The sequence below is a fragment of the Trichechus manatus genome, unplaced genomic scaffold (genome assembly GCF_000243295.1).
Source record: "Trichechus manatus latirostris isolate Lorelei unplaced genomic scaffold, TriManLat1.0 scaffold00065, whole genome shotgun sequence".
Classification (NCBI taxonomy): Eukaryota; Metazoa; Chordata; class Mammalia; order Sirenia; family Trichechidae; genus Trichechus; species Trichechus manatus.
Genome location: NW_004444001.1, coordinates 80,555 through 101,232, shown reverse-complemented (window position 1 = coordinate 101,232; position 20,678 = coordinate 80,555). Strand labels below are relative to the sequence as shown.

Below are 20,678 nucleotides of genomic sequence, written 5' to 3'. Positions count from 1 at the left end.
AGATGCACATATCAAAAAAGAAGAAAGGGACAAAATCAAAACATTAACTACAGAACTCAAACAAATAGAAAGAGAACAGCAAAAAAAGCCCACAACCACTAGAAGAAAAGAAATAGTAAAGATCAGAGCAGTAATAAATGAAATAGAGAGCAGAAAAACAATAGAAAAAAAAGTAATAATAATTTAACAGTCTAGACCTACAGTTCTGGGTCGTTTTAACAAAATATGGTGGGGGTGGGAAGTGAAAAGGGGAAGCAGAATTGTCTAAAATTATTTTCTTATTCCAGGGAAGATTAATTCTTGACATCAATAGAACTATATCTACCCTTAAATAATTTGTTAAAAATTTAATGTACTAATAAGAATAGATATAGAACTTGGAGACCACCTGATATGAGTTAGAGAATTAGAGGAACAAGGAAAACTTGACCAATCCAGCAAAAGTCATAGAAGAAAAAGAACAAGAAAACATTGTACAGAAAACCTAAAACAAGATAGTAGGAATAAAACCAATCATATCAGTGGTTACCAAAAAAAAGGATAGGATAAAGTCACCTATTAAAGGCAGACATTCTCATAAGGTTAAAACAACGACAAAAACAAAATCTAACTATATGCTCTTTTTAAATTTTTTTTTTGTTTATTGTTGTAGTTTAAGTGAAAGCTTACATTTCAAGTTAGTCTCTCATACAAAAACCTATGCGTACACTATTACGTGACCCCAATTGCTCTCCCTATACCGTGATAACATACTCCTCCTTTCCACCCGTGACTTCCCATGTCCATTCAACCAGCTCCTAAATCCTCTCTGCCCTCCCATCCCACCTCCAGACAAAAGCTGCCCTCTTAGTCCATGTATCTACTTGAGCTAAGAAGCACACTCCTCATGAGTATCACCTCATGTCCCACAGTCCAGTCTAATCTTTCTCTGAAGAGCTGGCCTCGGGAATGGTTTCAGTTTTGGGCTGACAGACAGTCTGGTTGCCATGCTTTCCAGGGTTCCTCCAGTCTCAGTCAGACCATTAAGTCTGGTCTTTTTACTAGAATTTGAGTTGTGCACCCCACCTTTCTCCTGCTCCATCAGGGACTCTCTTTTGTGTTCCCTGTCAGGGCGATCATCGGTGGTAGCTGGACACCATCTAGTTCTGGTCTTAGGCTGATGAAGCCTCTGGTTTATGTGGCCCTTTCTGTCTCTTGGGCTAATACTTACCTTGTGTGTTTGGTGTTCTTCATTCTCCTTTACTCCAGGTGGTTGGGACCAATTGATGCATCTTAGATGGCTGCTTGCAAGCTTTTAAGACCCCAGAGGCCACTCACCAAAGTAGGATGCAGAACATTTTCTTGATAAACTTTGTTATGCCAGTTGACCTAGATGTCCCCTGAAAGCATGGTCCCCAGACCTCCACCCTTGCTACTCTGTCCCTCGAAGTGTTTGGTTGTATTCAGGAAACTTCTTAACTTTGGTTTAGTCCAGTTGTGCTGACTTCCCCTGTAGTGTGTGATGTCCTTCCTTTCATCTAAGATAATTCTTATCTACTATCTAGTTAGTAAATAACCCTCACCATCCCTCCCATCCCACGTAACCATCCAATAATGTTTTCTTCTGTGTTTAAACCTTTTCTTGAGTTCTTAATGATAGTGGTCTTGTACAATATTTGTCCTTCTGTGACTGAATAAATTCACTCAGCATAATGCCCTGCAGATTCTCCATGTTATGTTTCACAGCTTCATTGTTGTTCTTCATTGTTGTGTAGTATTCCACTGTGTGGATATACTATAATTTGTTTATCCATTTGTCCATTGATGGGCACCTAGGTTGTTTCCACCTTTTTGCTATTGTGAACAGTGCTGCAGTGAACATGGGTGTGCACATACCTATTCGTGTGATGGCTCTTATTTCTCTAGGATACATTCCAAGGAGCGGGATTGCTGGATTGTATGGTACTTCTATTTCTAGCTTTTTAAGGAAGCGCCAAATCGATTTTCAAAGTGGTTGTACCATTTTACATTCCCACCAACAGTGTATAAGCGTTCCAGTCTGTCCATAACTGTATGCTCTCTGTAAATGAAATGCCAAAAACAAAATGGTACCAACATTTGAAAACAGAGGAAAGATATCATGTATGCTCATGTTAGGATATGATAAGGCTGTGCATTTGAAGTATTTATGAATGTCTGGCAAATCAGTTGAGGAAGAGAAAGCAAATTCTTGAGATCATTTTGTTATGTTTTCCACATAATAATGTAGTGTGCCACTTGGTTTAAAATGGACATACCGTGTTTATTCTTTCAAATACTTTGGATTTATGGAGTCCTTTTCTACTAAGAAAGTATCTTCAGGTTTCCAGGTGGAGTAAAATTTTGGTAGAGAATAATCTGTTTTGTTACACAAAAACTAGCTAGTGGATCACCTATTTTAGAATAGTATGTAGAAAAACACAAAAAGTTCCATATCAGAAAAAAATTTGAATAGCCTCCTGGAATTATTAAAATAAGAGAACTAATAGATTCAAAAAGGAAAATTTCTATAAACTAGTGAAAATTACTACCCTTTTCCTTAATGCCCTGATTTTGGATTAGTTATTTAATTAATATTTACTTTCTGGCCCTGAACTGTGACGGGCACTGTGAAATATAAAAGAAGTATAAGACATTGCCTTTGCCCACTGGGAATTTTATTCATACTTGGATAGCTCTCTCTGTGGAGCCATTAAGTATTTTCTTATACAGAGTTCTAAAACATGTTTAATCTAGTATAATTTACCACTAATTGCAGGAGAAGAATCATAGCTAACATCCATTGAATTTACCCCTGTATATCCACACATGATACGGTGTTTTCACATGGTAGATGCCCAAACATATAAATGCATGAATTCCAGGTACTGGGCTAAAAGCCTTAATTCAGTACCTGATTTAATCCTCTCAACAATTATGTCTTAGCTAGCCTTATTATCTCTATTTTATAATGAAGAAATTGAACTTCAGATGATTTAAACTACCATGCCCAAAGCCACAATTGTTAGTGGCAGAATGAGACTGGAATCCAGATCCATACTCTTAAGTGCTATACTGTGTAAAGAGAAGAGTGTGAGGATTTGTGTTGGTGTAGAATTTATTGCTGGGTATATTCTTCGTATTTAGACTGAAGAATGTAAGTCATTTGCATAAGTGTTATTGTGTTCAAGAAGCCAGGTTCCTGTGTGTGCCCTCAGTTAGCATCTGTCCCTCAGTTCCAGAAACAGTCTTACAGTGGTGTTTGTTCATCTCAAACGGTGTGACATGGGTACAATGGAGGAAGGGAGGCAGTTTCAGGGACCGGGGGATTTGGCCACCTTGCTTGCTGGGAACCGTTTCTCTTTTACTCTGCAATTACAGTATGCCTCTTCTGCTTTTAGAAATCCATCTCTGCTTTCTCATTTGCTTTTTCAGGGGGTAATTGAGATTCCACTATCTCCTGGATACTCTTATTAGGCAGGAAATACAGGCGAGAGAAAGTCATTTGGCATGAATTAGGCAGCAGAGAAAACCCTTGCCGAGTGAGAGTAACCTGTCACAACCTGGTTTTCTCTGGCCAAATGACTGGTCTTGTCTGGTAGTAATGCCATTACAACATTCCCATTCAAATCCCCATGACCCAGTAATTGTTTTGGGAGTGAGTGCAAAGCTATCAGACACCAACTACTATAATTAGAAAAGGGAAAAACAGACACTTACCAGAGCTAACGTCTTTAGGCTGGAGCATTTACAGCACTTTTTTTTTTTTTTTTAAAGTTAGGGAGCCTCTTTCTCAGTTTTGCTTCCTAAAACACAAACTGTACAGTTTTTGGGTTCTTGCATTCCAGTTTTTGTTACTGCTGTGCGTTCTCTTTCCTTTCTCCCCCTATTTTAATCGGAGTACAAATTGCTGTCAGCACACCGAGTTCATGTGCCAGCCACATTCAGAACAGGGTGTTCTGTGCTCTTCAAAACAAAATTGCTCTAGGGCAGTAAGAGAACAATAAGTCAGAGCTCCAGTTTAGTGATGTTTTGCAGGCAGAAGGGGCTCACTTGATGTGGTTACACTCGGATTGCACAGCTAAACTAGGATAATTTGGTTTGGTTTGACTTTGTGGGGTGTGGAGGACCCCCCTTCCTTTAAGTTATGTAGACTTTAAGAAGAGAAAATGTTGTCTCTTTTTAACTTGTTTATTTCTTTCTCTACCAAAAAAGCCGTAAGTGGAAGCATCCTGTATGTACTTTTATTCTCTTTGGGCACGTCATAGATCATTTATTTCCCGTAAATCATGTTGGTTGGGATTAGCAACAGACCTCCTGAGCCCTAGAGGCCGAGCTCCCAGTGAGTCATGATGGTTATTATTAAATATTTATTAAGTGAGTATTTGCACTAAGAGATGCAAGGTCAAAAGCAACCACAGGTCTTCCACAGCCAGAGCTGCCACGGTTGTTTTTGGTAGCAGTTATTGAGACGGTATGAAAAAGAATAACTGAATCTAGAAGAGCTAAGCATGTCTGCATCTATCACCTAGAGGGAGGGCCCTACTGTCGCAACTGCAGGCATTTCGGTGGCTCCAAGGTGGTATGTGAGTTCTTGTCAGCAGTCTGGTAGAACTTGTCACACCAGTGTTCCAGGTTTAGAAATCAGTTAACAGTGATAGTTTTTGCTGCTTGCAGATGTAAAGAATCAATGGGCTGTATTCACCCTGAGACTATTAATACCTCCTCTTGCTTTGACATTCCAAGTGTGTCAGTATTGAAAGGAGGTTTTATAAATACATATAAACATGTATACATGTATGTCAGTGTGTGTGTGTGTATGTATCTATTTAAGATTCTATGTTACTGTTGGTAGTACTTGTTCAGGTCCAATTTGAAAGAGTTAGATTTACCAGAAAAAATAAAAGTCCATATATAAGGTAGCAAGTATTTATAAGAGCTGTTGCAAAATTTTACCTTCTTACCAGGTGGCCACAAACATTGGCTCTGTCGTTTATTGTCTCTCTGAGAGAGATCAGCTGCAATAAATGTTGTTTTGCTGTCTTAATTATGCCTTTATTATAGTTTGGCTTGAACTTCTTTTCTTCAGTTATTTTTGCCAGCGTGTTTATTAGTAGCCAATTTTTTTTTTTTTAATATGATGGGTTAACACTTCTAAAGAACACTTCTGAAATTACTCTTATATAATTTTAATATCAAATACATGCGTAAAAGTGTAAAACTAGCCTAGGAAACTGACACACAGGCAGGAATCCTTGTCCGAGTCTCTGGATTTCCTGTTTTGAAAACATACTCAAAGTTGATCAACCAAAAGCCACAACGAATGTACCGATAGTTTCCTCCCCCACTAAATGTACTCTCCTCTAGGGAGGAAGATGATACTTCTAACAATAAGCCTCAGACAAAAAGACCTGTTAACTAGTTGTGAGCTGTTAGGATAGTAAATATTATTATTTGAGATATTCCACATAACATGGACTGAAGTTCACTTTGCTCAGCAAATTATTCTTCATGAAAAGTGTCATCTGTTAGTCTGAATTAAGTTTCTAGGGCAGTTTTTAAAATATTTAGGAATACAGACTTTTTAAGAACTCTCAACCCGTTTAGAAACACCAACTCTAGTAAAAATATCTTAAGCCTTAGACTCTCTGGAGAACCTCTCTACTATGCATGTATTTGAAAACAATAAAGTTGCATTTATTTTTTAAACATTTTCCAAGTCAGAAGAATTTTCAATTTGCTGCAAGGTACGTTTTATTTTATCTAGAGCATTCTAGAAGTGAGTGTAACAGAGGGAATCATCTGTGCTTATGAGTACAAAACATAGAAAAAAATGCCTATAAGCCATCTCCACCAAGAGAGCCAGCCTAGCCCTGAACCTTGTTTGGCTCAAGCTTCCTAGGCTTCATTCTATGTCTGTGATGGGGACCAACCAGGATGATGTTAATCCTAGTGAATTAGAAAAGGGTAGAGAGAGCTTCAAAGCATGAATGTTCAGGTGACATTTTGATCCCTAGTGTCTACACTACTGCTGTTTACTCTTCAAAGATTCTCTCATTCCCCAGGCCTGAGCTTAAAGGTAATCTGATCAAATGATTAACTATAGTAATTAGCTTTGAAGCTGTTTTCTGGCCTATATCAAGAATTATATTACTGGGTCATAGAATCATAGAATTTTAGAGCTCCAAGGGACCTTTGAGATCAGGTAGTTCAAAAGTAGAGTAAGTTGGAATTGAATTTGTATTTGGACAACAATAATTGTCTTACTGGACATGAAATGAGTATACCAGAACAAGCGATGTTTTTTAGTTTCTTTAAAGCAAGTTATTGATCTAAGTAGATCAGCTAGTCTTAGAAAAGAGGCATTTTAGGAAATCAGGCCATTACATTATAGAAGTAGGAATAGAAACTTTTGCGAAAGACAAATTATTGTCTTGCTTCGTGAGTGTTGTGCTAGCATACAAGCCATGCATTTTTCTTACCGAGTCAAAGAACTAAATGAAAAGGAATAAATATCCTTAATATTAAAAGTATTTGGACAGTTTCAGAGAACTGTTTATCCTAGAAAAAAAAGAGTCTAACTGATCAAGAAAAAAATATATCTGTCTACATTTTTCCTATTTTTGTCTTGAGATAAGATAAAAGTCCCTTATCTAACATGAAATTACCCTGAGAATGAGCTGAGTGAGTTTGAGTGGAGTGGGGCATTAGGCCCCAAGAAAATGACCACCTTATTTAACATTTGAGAGAGTACTAAGAAATTTGATTTGTGAAGGTTTAAGAAACTGCTGATTCCTTCACACTTAACGTATGTTACTTCTGCTAACAGATACAGCTAAGTTGCTTATTGATGATGTTGCCTTTGGATTTTCTATTTTTATTCTAATAAACTTTCAAATGAGATTAGGACTTTTTAAGAAGAAAGGGTTTCAGTATTCAGTTAAACTTAAATAATATTTATTATTGGGGAAATACCCACTCAATTGTTCCTTCACTCAAGCATCTGAAGCCAACATGCAGATATAGATAGAAGTTTTAAGTCATTATATACTTTATGTAAAATTTTGATATTCTGATAATTATCTATTAAATAATGTAGTATTTCTTGACCATATTTTAGTTGAGATAACCTATGTCATATAGTGTTGTTGTTGTTAGGTGCCATTGAGTCGGTTCCCACTCATAGCGACCTTATAGGACAGAGTAGAACTGCCCCATAGGGTTTCAGGGAGCTGCTGGTGGATTTGAACTGCCGACCTTTTGGTTAGCAGCCAAGCTCTTAACCACTACACCACCAGGACTCCCGTGTCATATAACCAAAAAAACCAAACCCATTGCCGTCGAGTCAATTCTGACTCATAGCGACCCTATAGAGCAGAGTAGAACTGCTCCATAGAGTTTCCAAGGAGCGCCCGGTGGATTTGAACTGCCAACCTTTTGTTTAGCAGCTGTAGCAGTTAACCACTACACCACCAGGTTTTCTACCATGTTATATAGTAAGCCTATATTAAACCTATGTTTCCAGTTTGTTTCATTAGCCGCTAAGCTATCTTAATTGGTATAGTTATCAGTAATGATAAGTTTAAACTTAAAACAGAAAGCAATATTGTTGTTCTTAAACTTTTAGAACTGGATTCACTGAGCTTCAACAGGACATACCAAGCCATGTCTCTTAATGAAATGACCAAGGGGAAATGCTATTCACTACATTGTCAGCCACTCATTTATCATTTCGCTGACTTAGGCAGTCCTAAGGAGCAGCTTTGTTTACTGTCCTGTCTCCTCTCCTTCAGTCCACCTGATAGGCCGCTGTGGTGGACGGCTGTTTGATTGCAGAGATGTGATATTTATTGTTGGCGAAGGAGAAGATCATGACATTCCAATTGGAATCGACAAAGCCCTTGAGAAGATGCAGCGGGAAGAACAATGTATTTTATATCTTGGACCACGGTAAGCCGCATGCCAGTTCAGTACACAGTGAAGTCGTCTGCAGAACTCGCATTTTCAACATTCAGTATTTTCAGTGAAGTTATTGCTAACAGTGGAGACAGTTAATTAAATCAGGCTACAGTTAGTCATCGAGTGAATTAATAGGTTTTACAGTCACAAAGGTTGCAAACTGTGAGCATGTTTACTTGACTGATGTGTGTTAAGAGTAGGAATGACAGGCAAGTTTTGCCTTTTTATTTGTTTTGCCTCCCATGTTGCCAAGACAGGCAGCTATTGGCCCATCTCACGTGGTTCTCTAGCCCTCTGTTCCTTTTTCTGTAAATTAGGCAGGAGGCAATAAAACATGTGGTGGTTGGGAGTAGAAGAATCATTTGGATGATTTACTGCTGCTTAAATTTGTGCCACCTGTTCTTATACAGAGTCCTTAAAAGAAGTGTATTCTTCCTGGATCTAAAGATGGCCGAAGTGACTCATTTGTGCCTAAATTTTTCTCATCAGAAGGGTATCCATTAGCACTTGCAAGCTTAGAACTATCAGACCCTCTCTTTATGAAAACATGTTTGGTATTATTTTTAGATCTAAAATTATACCATGAATCCAACCCTTCTGTCTTGAGAAATAGACCCGTGAGAGGAAGCAGGGTGTTTTGGTTTTGTTTGCATGAAAGTTCATCATCTTATCCATGATGGAGTTCAATCAGGATTTTGAGTTACTGGAAGTCTTAATGACCTGTACTTACCAATAGGTAATATTGTGCCTTTTGTACAGTCTTTTCCTTTTGTATAGCCTTTGTAGTAATCCAGTGCCTTACACTTGAGTCATAATCATATTTCTCAGATGATGTTTTAGCCATGTTTAAAATCCTTCCAAAATGCTCTACCTTGAACCTCTGTAAAGCCTTCACCAAGCCACCTTTTATATAATATCTTCTTTTTCTCTCCCCATTCCATCTTCCACTCTTACATTCTCCACTTCAATATGTTTTGTTTATGTATACTCTATATTTGAAGTTCATCCGTATGTGAACCTCTTTCTCTTTCTATAAGGAACTTTTTTTTTCCAAGTAGAGCATCAAGAAATCTATCTTCATATCCAAATAAACTCTAATTATTTTTAATATGGCATTCCAAAATTATAGTCATTCTAAACTCATACAAAGAGAATAGTATTTCTATGTTTAATGTATGTTTTTATATTTAAGCTCCTTGAAGATAAGTCCTATATACATTGTAAGTATGTAATATATGAATCAGGTCCTTACATTTTAACCTAGCTGACAAGACAACCATGAGGGTAGGTGCCTCAAGCTTAATGGAAAAGAGAATCAGAAATTACTCTGCTGCTGCCCCTCATTTGTTCTTATATTTATGGATGCAGATAGTTCCTTGCAGGTTTAAATTGTTATTGTCTCATTAGTGGTTAAAGGAGAATGTAAGAGTGGAAAACGGAATAGGGGAGAGAAAAAGAAGATATTATATAAAAGATGGCTCAGTGAAGGCTGTAGAGAGTTCAAGGTAGAGCATTTTGGAAAGATTTTAAAGAGGGCAATGGCATGGCTGAACCCTCCTATGCAACTTACCAGCTGTGTGTGCTTGGGTCCTCACTTAACTCTCCTGAGTCTCACTTTCCCCTTCTATAAAATGGAGCAGCAGTATCTACCTCATAAAGTTGTGGGGGACTAAGTAAGACAATGCATGTGAAGCATTTAGCAAAGTGTCTGACACAGATAAGCCCTCAGTGTGTTATTATTGTGATGACATTATCCTTCTCTTCCATTTTACCCTCAGACCACAAGAAATCCTGTTATAACATACAATAGATTTTTCAGATCTTTCTTGGGAAATTTTCAGTTATAAAAGTAGTCAACATGTTTTCCTAAGTTTCTAGGTATAGAAGTTTTTCATATGTTTTGTGGAAATAATTTAGCATAGTAAGAAAGGAGTAAGTTACTTTCTGTTTACAATTTTGGTTAGTATGTTAAGAAGTTATGTAAAGTTCCTGCTCTACAATATAAGATTCTCCACACAAGCACTGTGTAACATTATGCACAGATGCAGAAAATCCCTACACATTGAGCATGTTTTGAGTGCATCCAATGAACGTGCTTGTCTTATTCAGACTCCCACTTACCACAGAATGTTGCATCTGAGAGTGACTGTGAATATGGCTGTTGTAAATCAAGGCTCTGTATTACTCTTAGTGTTATTTTTATTTCCTTCTCCGAAAGATTTGCAATGCACACCTTCTCTTTGCCTCTCTGACTCTGACTCTGATGAGTCTTTCAAACTCATTCTCCTTGGCAGGATGTTTCCATTATAAGAAATTCATAAAAACGTCCAAAAGCAGCAGAAGTCACCAAGAACCCATTTTCTCTCACTCATCAGGACAGTATTTTCTCTTTTTATTGTTTTAAATACCATGACTGAGTAATCTTTTTCATTTTAGGTAAAGTATGGCTAGTTTTAACTTTTGTATTTTTCCTTTCCTTATATTTCTGTCTTGCACTGCCCCAAACAAAAAAAAAAACACAGGCTGCCAAGAGCCATAGTATCTAATTATGAGGCAGCATGGGTCAAAAAAACTACGCAATTTTCTGGGAACATACAGGGTCTGATTTAAATCCTTGCTTGCCACTACCTGTTTGTGTGACTCTCAGGAAGCTCTTCTCTCTGAGCCTCAGTTTCTTCATCTCTAAAAAGGAAGTAGTTGGTACGGACTTATGGTACAAGTGCTTCTTGTATGTCCATAAAGGCTTAATGGTCATTAATAGTCATTACTGTTTGTATCTCTACTGTCTGGAGGCAACTCTTAGTTCAAGGACATTTATACTGTAGCCCAGCTTGTCTTTTGGTTAAGTCCCAGAATTCCATTTGTGGTGTTTTATTTTTCAGTCAGATGAATTTGTGTGCCCTGGTCCTTGCCCAGGCTGATCTAGCATAAATCATAGAACTTTCTATATAATATGGAAGTTGGGTTAGATGCTCCCAGTACAGTTTGGGCGGGCTTATGCCTGCCCCAGGATGATGTGCTCTGCATACATCTGGACAGAATTTCTTCCAGGAGAGATTTTAGAAACAATGCCCTTCTTCAGTCTTCTTTAATCCCATTGATAACCAGGATGCTTTGGTGTCTCCCTCTGTCCAACCCCCACGCTATCACTGCCACTGCCACCCTGCCACCGTTCCACTAAGGTGGGATCTCTCATCTTCAGCACTATTGATATATTAGAAGAACCAAACCAGTTGCTGTTGGTCGATTCATTGATATATTAGGCCAGATAATTCTTTATTGTGGGGCTGTCCTGTGCATTGTCGGATGTTTAGCAGTAGCCCTGGCCTCTACTCACTAGATGCCTGCCATGATAATCAAAAATGTCTCTAGACACTGCCAGATGTCCCTGGAGGAATGGGACGCAAAGTACTCTGGTTGAGAACCACTGGTCTAAAGCATGTGCCCAAATCATCTGTTGCATTTCTGTCTACTTAGCACAGGGCTCCAAGTATAACTTGCTCTCAGTAAACACGTGCTTAATAAGGACTCATCTACCTACCTTAGTTCCCAATGGTTAAGGAATGCTCTTTATTTACCAGGTGGGCAGAAACAAAGTAGGAGATACATAGACTTAACAGCTCAAAGTAGAAAACTAGTTACCACTGCCTAAAACTGGCCACTGGTAATTATGTCCTCTTTCTTTTATTTCCTTGCTGAAGATACCCTTAGCCTTGCTATTAAAACCACCACACCCCATTCCTACCAGCTCTCATTGTATTTCTATGTCTCTCTCTGGCTCCAGCTTACATTTTCTTGTGTACCAGTGGAGGTGAGTGAGTAAGCATTTTGTTCCTGGAAAATTCAGGCAAGGGGTAAAGACTGGTGCAAGCAACAAGATATGAGTGTTCGTGTTCCCACTCTGGTCTTTTCACCCCAGAGAAAATTGGTAGTATTGGCATCAATCTGGTTTTGACATCTTTTCAACTTATAACCTGAAAGTTTGGGAAAGAGAAAAAGGAAGACATGTATGTCCCAAGTTTTTTATAATACCATTTCCTGTATTAAAGAGTATTTTGGATTGAAATGAATGGGAACAGAAAATATTCCAGTGAACATTACTGTCTGCTGGTCATTGTTCTAGATGCTGGGAAACCATTAACAAGACAGACAAAACTCTACTAGAGCATCCATTCTAGTACATGTATGCTCCTTGAGTGCATTTAACTTGTTAAATATCTTCAATAGTCTAAGCATTTATATATTCCTAGTTATTTTATTCCGTAGGTTTTGGCTGAAAGGTGTAGTGTTTTACAGTGTGATAGCTACAGAGCTATAAGAAGAGTATTTCTCTTGATGAGGTGTTGGAGTTTGCTATGACTGTCATTTTTTATTATGTATTTGTTGTATCATTTATGTTTTCTAATGTGCTTTTTAAAGATCTTGGAGAAATACTGTGAGAACATATTTTTTCTCTGATGTGTAAGCCCTTCCCCTGTTTGTCTGATTGCAAGTGCTACCACTAGAAAGTGACAGTACTTTAAAATTAAAACCTTATTAAAATATACCTCTAATGAACACTGTCATAACAGTTACAGAGGCTGTGTCTTTTTCTGTCCTCCCTGCTAATAAAACCTAGGGGAAAAAGTTCAAATAGCCAAATAATGGCCATTTATATATATATATATATATATAAATATATATAATACACACACACACACATATACATATAGGTAAAGAAGTAGATATAAAATCAAGCAGACAAAAAGGCAATAACATTTAAAATCACATTAAGCAAGCTGTCCCAAGGAGCCCAGGTGTTGCATTGCATATGAATGTGGAGGAGAAAGGAAAGCTAAAACGAGCCTAGTTTCCAAAAAAAAAAAGCCAAAATTGTAGCAGTGATGCTTGACACTTCTGATCAACATCTGGTTTGTCTTCAGGGTCTCTGACCTGTGATAGATCAAAGGATAGCTCTGTGCCAATATGAAGCCCCAGAATACTGAAGGAAGTGCCTGGAAATACACCCATTCTTTTAAAGTTTTATTTTTTACTCTCCATTTCAGATATGGTTTTGGAGAGGCAGGCAAGCCTAAATTTGGCATTGAACCTAATGCTGAGCTTATATATGAAGTTACACTTAAGAGCTTCGAAAAGGTGAGAAAATACCAACTTCTCTGAAATCACGGTAGATTTCTACTCCACCCACTTCCTATAAATCAGTATCTTACGTTACTAGGTGTTATGGATAGACAATGTTTATTTGTATGTTGTGCTTTTCATCATCAAATTTGTCTGTTGTCTCTGTCACTGCTAGAGTATGGGACAACTGATGCAGCACAGCTGATACGCAACTAAAGAGCTCTGTGTTCTTATTTTGTTCCTGTGTGTCAGCCTTTTTTTTTAACTTTTTGGGTAGAATCCAAGACTTGTTCCCTTATTTGTTCCTAGACTTGATCTTTTTGTACTTTTTTTTTTTCCTGAGTTGAGGACAGAAAGGTTCGTGATCTGCCAAGCAGCTTCTTGGGGAGGGCGGGGTGCAGTTTTTCGGTGCTGAACAGATTGTCCCCTTTATAGAAGTCATGAAGTGGCCTTCACTGTAGCTCCAAGTTATTATCTAATATGCAAGACCTCGTGGGCCACCAGGCTCTGTGTAAAGGACACAGGAGACAAACCTGCTAGCCCTAGGCCTTTTCTTTACATACCTGTCCAAATGGAGAAAAGAGAGAGTTGCCAATTGCCTTGGGTTCTAGAAACATTATGCCTAATTGAGCATATTTCCATCTCAGGCCCGCCTCTGGAGGCTCCCAGCAGCGGTTTAACTGGAGAAGCACAAAGCATATGCCTGAGCTAGGTATGCTGTCGTCTTCAGCTAAATCCCCCCTTGCATCACCAAAGCCCCACCTTCCTGGAGCCCCTCAAGGACTGCATTTTGTATTCCTTTTTTTATTCCCTCACAGTGCTTACATGCATTTTCTGTACATTAAGCTTTTGACTGGAAACATGACCGCTACTGTTTTATTAGACTCAGAAATGGAATCATTGTCCTGTGGACCTGAGAAAGTGAGGGAAGGACTGCTTTGGGATTACCCCCAACAGTGATGTTGCTAATCACACACACCTCATGTTTCCCAAAACAAATATATGCTCTTGACATGTCATTGCTGAAGGCCTACTAGCTCAACACTGATCCTCTAATGCTGTCTTCATAGCTCACAGTTTTGTTTTTTTTTTAAATTATTGTTAAGGAAAGAGAAAATAATCATTGACATACAGTTACTTAGACCTTTGGTTTCCCTATTTCCATTTTTATAAAGTGACTCTCTGTCCCTTCCCAGCCATGGCCAGTGGACACTGCTTATTGATGAGCATTCTCACTGTGGTGTGCCATGAGCCTCCTCTCTGTCATCGTGCTAAGAACATATTCCAACCCCGTTTGGTGTACTTGAAACTGTGTGAAGGTGTGTGATGTTGTTGGGGCCAATGAGATTTAATTTGCTGCCTTGTAGTATTAAGAATATATTTATACTCCATAAAGATTGAAGCCAATATGAAAAATGCAAAGGGCTCTTGTTACTCAGTTTTTAGATAATTAAGCTAAATTGTTAGGGAGCCACATGGGTTGCCAGAAAGACTAGTAACTCTCTCTTTATTCCTTTGAAAAAGAAAGGAAGGAAAGAAGGATGGAAAGGCGAAGAAAGAAAAGGGCATGACACAAGAAATGTACAACTAATTATCTTTTGAATAGAAAGAATTTTAGTTACCCACTTAAGCTTCATAATCCAGACACAGTAAATACCACTGACCATGCCCATTGTTACTTTTTAAAGGATCCCAGGTTGTTTTGCTGACTCTTTCTGACCCTTCTAACTCCATCTGATCATGTGGAAAGTGTAGTTGGCTCTGGATTTATATCTATAATGGTAGAGACAGAGGAATGATACACAAAATAAAAACTAGCGGGCAATAATGAAATCATTTATTAATGGCCCTAAAGTGATGTTTCTGCATCAGCTTTACTCTTCTAATTATGTTGTACTTGAAATTCCCCACATACACATCTGCAAGTTAGTACAGTTAGGAGACCTTAGTATATCTGGTTGTTTTGGGGTGGAAAGACAACTTCATGAACTGGAATTTTGAAAATTCTGCATAAATATACAACTGTGATTTGACTGTAATAGTGTTCTCATTTGAGAGTTGAAAAACTGAGGCTTGAGAGAAACAGCTTGCTAAAACTATACTAGCAGTTTAGTGGAGAGATTTGCAAGAGGAAAATAAGGGGCCCTAGGTTTCATTATATGGCCTCACCTCGTAATTCTAAAGACACGCTCTTTAACAGTGCTCAACAGTTTATGTTCCTTACTAAGATTTTACCTGCTCCTCTCACTTGAACAACAGCTTTGTTGTCACGGAAAGTGGGTTCTTGAAACAATATAAAGAGCACTAGTCTCTCAGTGAATTAGCAATGGCACACGATTTTAAAAGCCAGCATGTTTTGAGGTGGGGTTATCTTCTAAAAGTAGCAACTGTTTGTTCTTAAGGACATCAGCTGATGCTTTTCCTTCTCTATTAATCTAACCCATTGTCACAAATTTACACACAGGCCAAAGAATCCTGGGAGATGGATACCAAAGAAAAATTGGAGCAGGCTGCCATTGTCAAAGAGAAGGGAACCGTATACTTCAAGGTGTGTTAGTCCCTGTACAATCCTTTCCATTTCAAAGAATTTACTCAAGTGTCAGTGAATTGCGCTGATATTCCCTACTCTAAATTCTATCAATACCCTTCTTGGTAAGAATAAACCTGAATTTTTACAAGTCTGTCATCTCAGTATAAGAAATGGTAGGAAAGAACGAATTAATGTGACTAACAACAACACAAATACCTCTTTTACATATTCTGCACTAGATTGTAACCTCCCATTAAAGGGAGACACCCACCACTGTATCCCTCAAGGCCTATGGCATCTTGCTTGGTACATAGCTGGCACTCAGCAAGTGTTTGTGGAGTGAAAGAATGAATAGAATAATTGTTAGCAAGTAATAGAATTCACTGGGGTAGGTTTCATATCATTTTCCTGTCCACACTGTCTTGGTGAAATCACTGAGGCACATGACAAGAGGAAAGAGAACATGCCCAATTTCAAAAGAACCTGACAAGAGGAGAGTATTAATTTCTAATGGCCAAGATGATCCTTGCCACACATGCTTTTGTGAGGAATCCTCAGAAAACCCTCAGAAATACTCATCGTAGATTGCTTCTCTGAAACCCTATTTTGTAGCATCTAGGAATATATTTTCTCACTTAGATCTTAAACCCTCATGTGTAAGGAAAAAAGAAATAGCACTTTGTTCAGTTCTTATCAGTGCTGTACCCTTCGCTTCCCGCCCCCAAATATGTGCTTTTTTATTCTTGTCAAGCAGGAAAGGCTTAGTGAGGAGGAGAGTTAGAGAAAGGAAAGTTTTGTCAGGGTTGCTTTCTTTCTTTCTTTTCCCACTGCAGTTCATGATCAGAAATTAGATGATGTTTTTCAACAGTATAAAGCAGTGATGCATAAATATACTTCCAGTCTTCACAGAGCATCTGCTATAAGACATGCTGTTGCACTTGCAGCCTTATCTGAAGGGAGGGGAGGCAATATATTAACCCAAATGAAAAAACTGGAGGATTAGGAAAGAATGTATAATCAGCACAAAATTAACACAGCCAGAGGGCAACGTGATGGCTATTGTTTTTGAAACTTTGAGCTGAGACCCATTATCGGGTGGTGAAATCATTTTAGTGGAAGTGTATTGTGTTACATAGTAGGGTTAAATTTTATTTCATAAAACTTTTGTTCAGAGTGTGTGAATGTGTAGTGGATCATAATTTAAATTTAGTATTTCTTACTATAGGTGTGGTCAAACAAGTTTGAAATCCATTGATATAGATAATAACGTATTTTTTATATATTTTTATTTATAGTTACTTATTATAGGGTTGCTATGAGTCAGAATCGACTCGAAGGCAGCAGGTTTTTTGATTTTTATTATAGCTGATCAAATAATGCATGGCTCACCAGAAAGCACTGGGATGTGATGGAATGAGCTCTGAATTGAGAAACTGGGCTCTGTGGCGTTCCAAATGATTTAAAGTCATTTAAGGTCCAGAGAGCTTATTTTTTCATGTGAAAAGTGAGGGAGTTAGGCTAGATGATTCCCAAGTTTCTTTCCAGCCCTAAAATTCTGTCAGTTTCTAAACTCTTGAGAGTAAGTTTGATTTTTTTAAGTTTTAAAAAAAATTCTAGTGGAGGTGTACTGGATACTTCTAAAGTATTCAACTAAGATTCCGAGTGGGTTGTTTGTATATCCACACCAGGTGTACACTACAATACAATGAAAATGTTCTGTAAAATCCCTTAACACCGTAAGTCTTGAATTGTGTTTCCTATATTCGTCTTCAACTATATATATTTCCCTGAACTGCTAAATGGAATATTAATTGTTTGGGGGGTTTGAGGCTTTTGGCATTTGACTAGAATTATATTAACTCAGTGTAGTAAGGCAGCTCAGCTATTCAGAAGCTCTAATTGGTTGCTGAAGACACAGAACTTTGGAGAACATTATTGGAAACGAAATAATGTCACGAAGCCGTGTGTCATACAACTGTGTCCTGGATGTATACAGAGAGATAGCCAGAATTAAGTGATCAGTAGTAGAAGGCAGTTCATAAGTGTCTGTACGATTACTTAACTTTATTGCTTGTTAGCCTCACAACTGCAACAGTGATTTGTGTATTTCATAATATTAGGAACCTTCTTAAAAGTACTGATCTTTGGATAAAATCTAGGTTAGCAGTCACACATATGGAGCAAATTATTTTTAACATGTAATTTGATAGAAAAAATCTTTCAAAACTTTAGTCCATTGGGAAAAAATTAATGAAAGGTTCAAAACCACTAATCTAAAACTTTTCTCCCAGAATCTCTCTGAACATTTTGTACTATTAAAAACTTCCCTGGAGGCACCTTCATAATTATAGGTAAAAGATCCCGGCACTGATCTTAGTTTTCACTGTAAGACTTCAAAATGGTTGGTAGGTAGTTCCCTGAACACATTCCCTTTTCAGATTTCAGGGCAGGTTTCAATCTGCCACAGGGCCCTCCCAGGCCTCATCTTTCCAGGGTGTTTGACTTGGCACCTTGAACATATGCACGGAGTCCAGATGTGTGTGTGTGTGTGGGGGGGGGGAATGCAAATCTATGTTTCATGCCAGCTACACATTGGAGCTCCATTTCCTTTGACCTGACAATGTGGTTTACACTTAAATGGTTAAATCTCTCCTCTTGTTGCTGTTTGCCACTGAGTGGATTCCAACTCATAGCCAACCCTATAGGACACAGTAGAACTGCCCATAGGGTTTCCTAGGAGCAGATCACCAGGTCTTTTCTCCTGCTGCGGGTGGGTTTGAACCTCCAACCTTTTGGTTAGCAGCTGAGCGCTTTAACCATTGTGCCACCAGGGCTCTTTATCTCTCCTCTCAGTGATGGTGAATTATATTCAGCTTTTGAACAGGAATGATTTTGCTCTTTAGACTGTAAAATCCTCATTTCGGCCTCTGAACACTAACATGAAGAAAGGTGGGAAAGGGCTCTCTTGGTTTGGTTGTGAAAATAATTATTAAGCACAGATAAGAACATGATATTATGCTGGACATTGCGCGAGCCAGTCAAGGAGATGCGAGTTTTGCGCTCATAGCTGACAGTATTCTGCAGGACAAGAGCATTCATTGCCACACCTGGTTGGTGTTTTTCTTTTCTGACTTGGAGGAAGGCTGAGGACACGGCTGAGCTTTCCTTCATGATATGGAGTTTTTGCGCCCCCTTGTGGTCCTCTTGGGAAGAAAGCATTCTGTTCTTACCCCTAACCTGTTGCTGTTGAGTTGATTTCAACTCATAGCCACCCTATAGGACAGAGCAGAACTGCTCCATAGGGTTTCCAAGGCTGTAAATCTTTATAGGAGCAGACTGCCACATCTTTCACCTATGGAACGGCTGGTGAGTTCGAACCACCGGTCTTTCAGTTACCAGCTCAGCACTTAACCACTGTGCCACCAGGGCTCCTGTTCTTACTCCTAAGACCCTAAATAACCACTGAGCCGTTTTCAGACAAACCAGGCTTTGCTATGTTTTGACCACCTTTGCTGGACCAAGATACTAGTAATAAGATTTAGAAACAGGTCATCTGTGACACTGGTTTAGGTTTAAAAAACCTCGTGAGAACAGAGTCCACCATACCTTTTTTCTCTTTCCTTCGTTCTTTTGGTATAGGGTTTTTCAACCCTTACAGTATTGACATTTGGGGCCAGATAATTCTGTGGCCTGTCCTGTGAATCGAAGGATGTTTAGCAGCATCCCTAGCCTCTACCCACTTGATGCGAATAGCACACCCACCTCCCCCAAATTGTAACAACCAAAAATTTCTCCAAACATTGCCAAATTCCCCAGGGGAGCAAAATCACCACTATTTGAGAACTACTGTTTTAGTACACCAGAAGCAGGAATATTACAAAGCAAGGACTTTTGCTCACTGGAAAATGATGTCTGAATAAAATGCTATTAGATAGATAGATGAATGAGCTTTCAAAAAGTTAAAATACTTTACCGTGTAAGGGAACTATTATGAAGTCTTATTTTTTTAAGAAACCATAGCCTTACCATTCTGATTATTCAGAACCTACCGAGGTGACAAGGTCTGGGTCTTTGTCCTCCCTGGCTTTTCTTTTTCTTTTCCTAAAACAATATATTAGAAAATAATCAGAAAATTTAATAGGTATATTAAACATGAAGGAGGAGAGAGGAAGAACAAACTAGGTAGGAGAGGGAGAATGCCTGTCTATGTCACCTAATCTAAATGAAACGACCTTTCATTGCTACCCACACCTCCATGTCTACTCTCAATGATAGAAAAAGTACTTCTTATTTGCTTTGATTCCAGTTATATTCCTTTGACCTTAATATTTATCCAGCAGACCTTTATTAAGTGCCTTTGTGTGCTAAACCCTGTATATTCCAAAAGGGTCATATTTTCCGTCCTCAAAGAGCTCAAAGTCCAGTGGGAGAAAAGGCAGTGACAGAGAGAAAATGCCAAACTCTGACACTGGTGAGGTCTTTCTTGTTATTTTGTAATCCCCAAAAAAGGAGTGGTAGGCCTAAGGCTATGACAAAAATATAAGTATTATATAATTTCCTCAAGAATCTCAGCATTTATTATGAAATGGTCTGGTTTCTATTCTTAAATTCCTGAGGCAGAAAGGGTAATAAACTCATTTTTGGTGCCCTTTTCCTCCATAGCACCTCAGAATCCTTTTGCACTGCCTTCCTACAGCAGGACTGGTAAGCCCTATAAGTCTTCCCGTCCCTAAACAAGTGATTGGAGAAGTGGAAGATGGGGGTGAGGGGTGGGAGGGTGTAGTGTCGTCCTGATTCCGATGCAGACCCCCCAGTTGGAGCAAGACTACCTCATCCTCATCACCAGAAAACAGATACTAGGGCTTTTTTCCTGCAGGCAGAGCTCATTTCTTACGCCAGCTACTTGAAGTCCTTTACAACAGGAATACTCTCTTAGATCTCTGATTTTTCTCTTTTTACTTAAAGTCATTGGATGGGGGGTGCACATGGGGAGACATCACTCTACCCTGAGATGTCTTCGTGGCTTTGACTGTGGTAAATCCTAGTGTCATTGGTCAAACACTGAGCTTAC

General features: G+C 38.6%; 1 protein-coding gene and 1 long non-coding RNA gene across 12 annotated transcripts in view; one reads left to right on the top strand and one right to left on the bottom strand.

Annotated features, from left to right (window-relative positions):
- Positions 1 to 20,642, bottom strand: part of LOC111821103 (uncharacterized) — a 64,415-nt gene extending 43,773 nt beyond the window's left edge. The window contains exon 1 of the long non-coding RNA XR_002824578.1: positions 19,657 to 20,642. This is a non-coding gene — a long non-coding RNA (uncharacterized LOC111821103). The remainder of the gene's footprint in view (positions 1 to 19,656) is intronic.
- FKBP5 (FKBP prolyl isomerase 5) overlaps positions 1 to 20,678 on the top strand; it is a 129,589-nt gene that overhangs the window by 102,046 nt on the left and 6,865 nt on the right. For 9 of the 11 annotated variants that reach the window (XM_023734124.1, XM_023734123.1, XM_023734125.1 and 6 more), the window contains 3 exons: positions 7,791 to 7,947; positions 13,002 to 13,092; positions 15,542 to 15,625. In XM_023734124.1, coding sequence (XP_023589892.1) covers positions 7,791 to 7,947; positions 13,002 to 13,092; positions 15,542 to 15,625 — 332 coding nt within the window. The remainder of the gene's footprint in view (positions 1 to 7,790; positions 7,948 to 13,001; positions 13,093 to 15,541; positions 15,626 to 20,678) is intronic. The other 2 variants (XM_023734129.1, XM_023734130.1) reach the window with 2 other exon arrangements.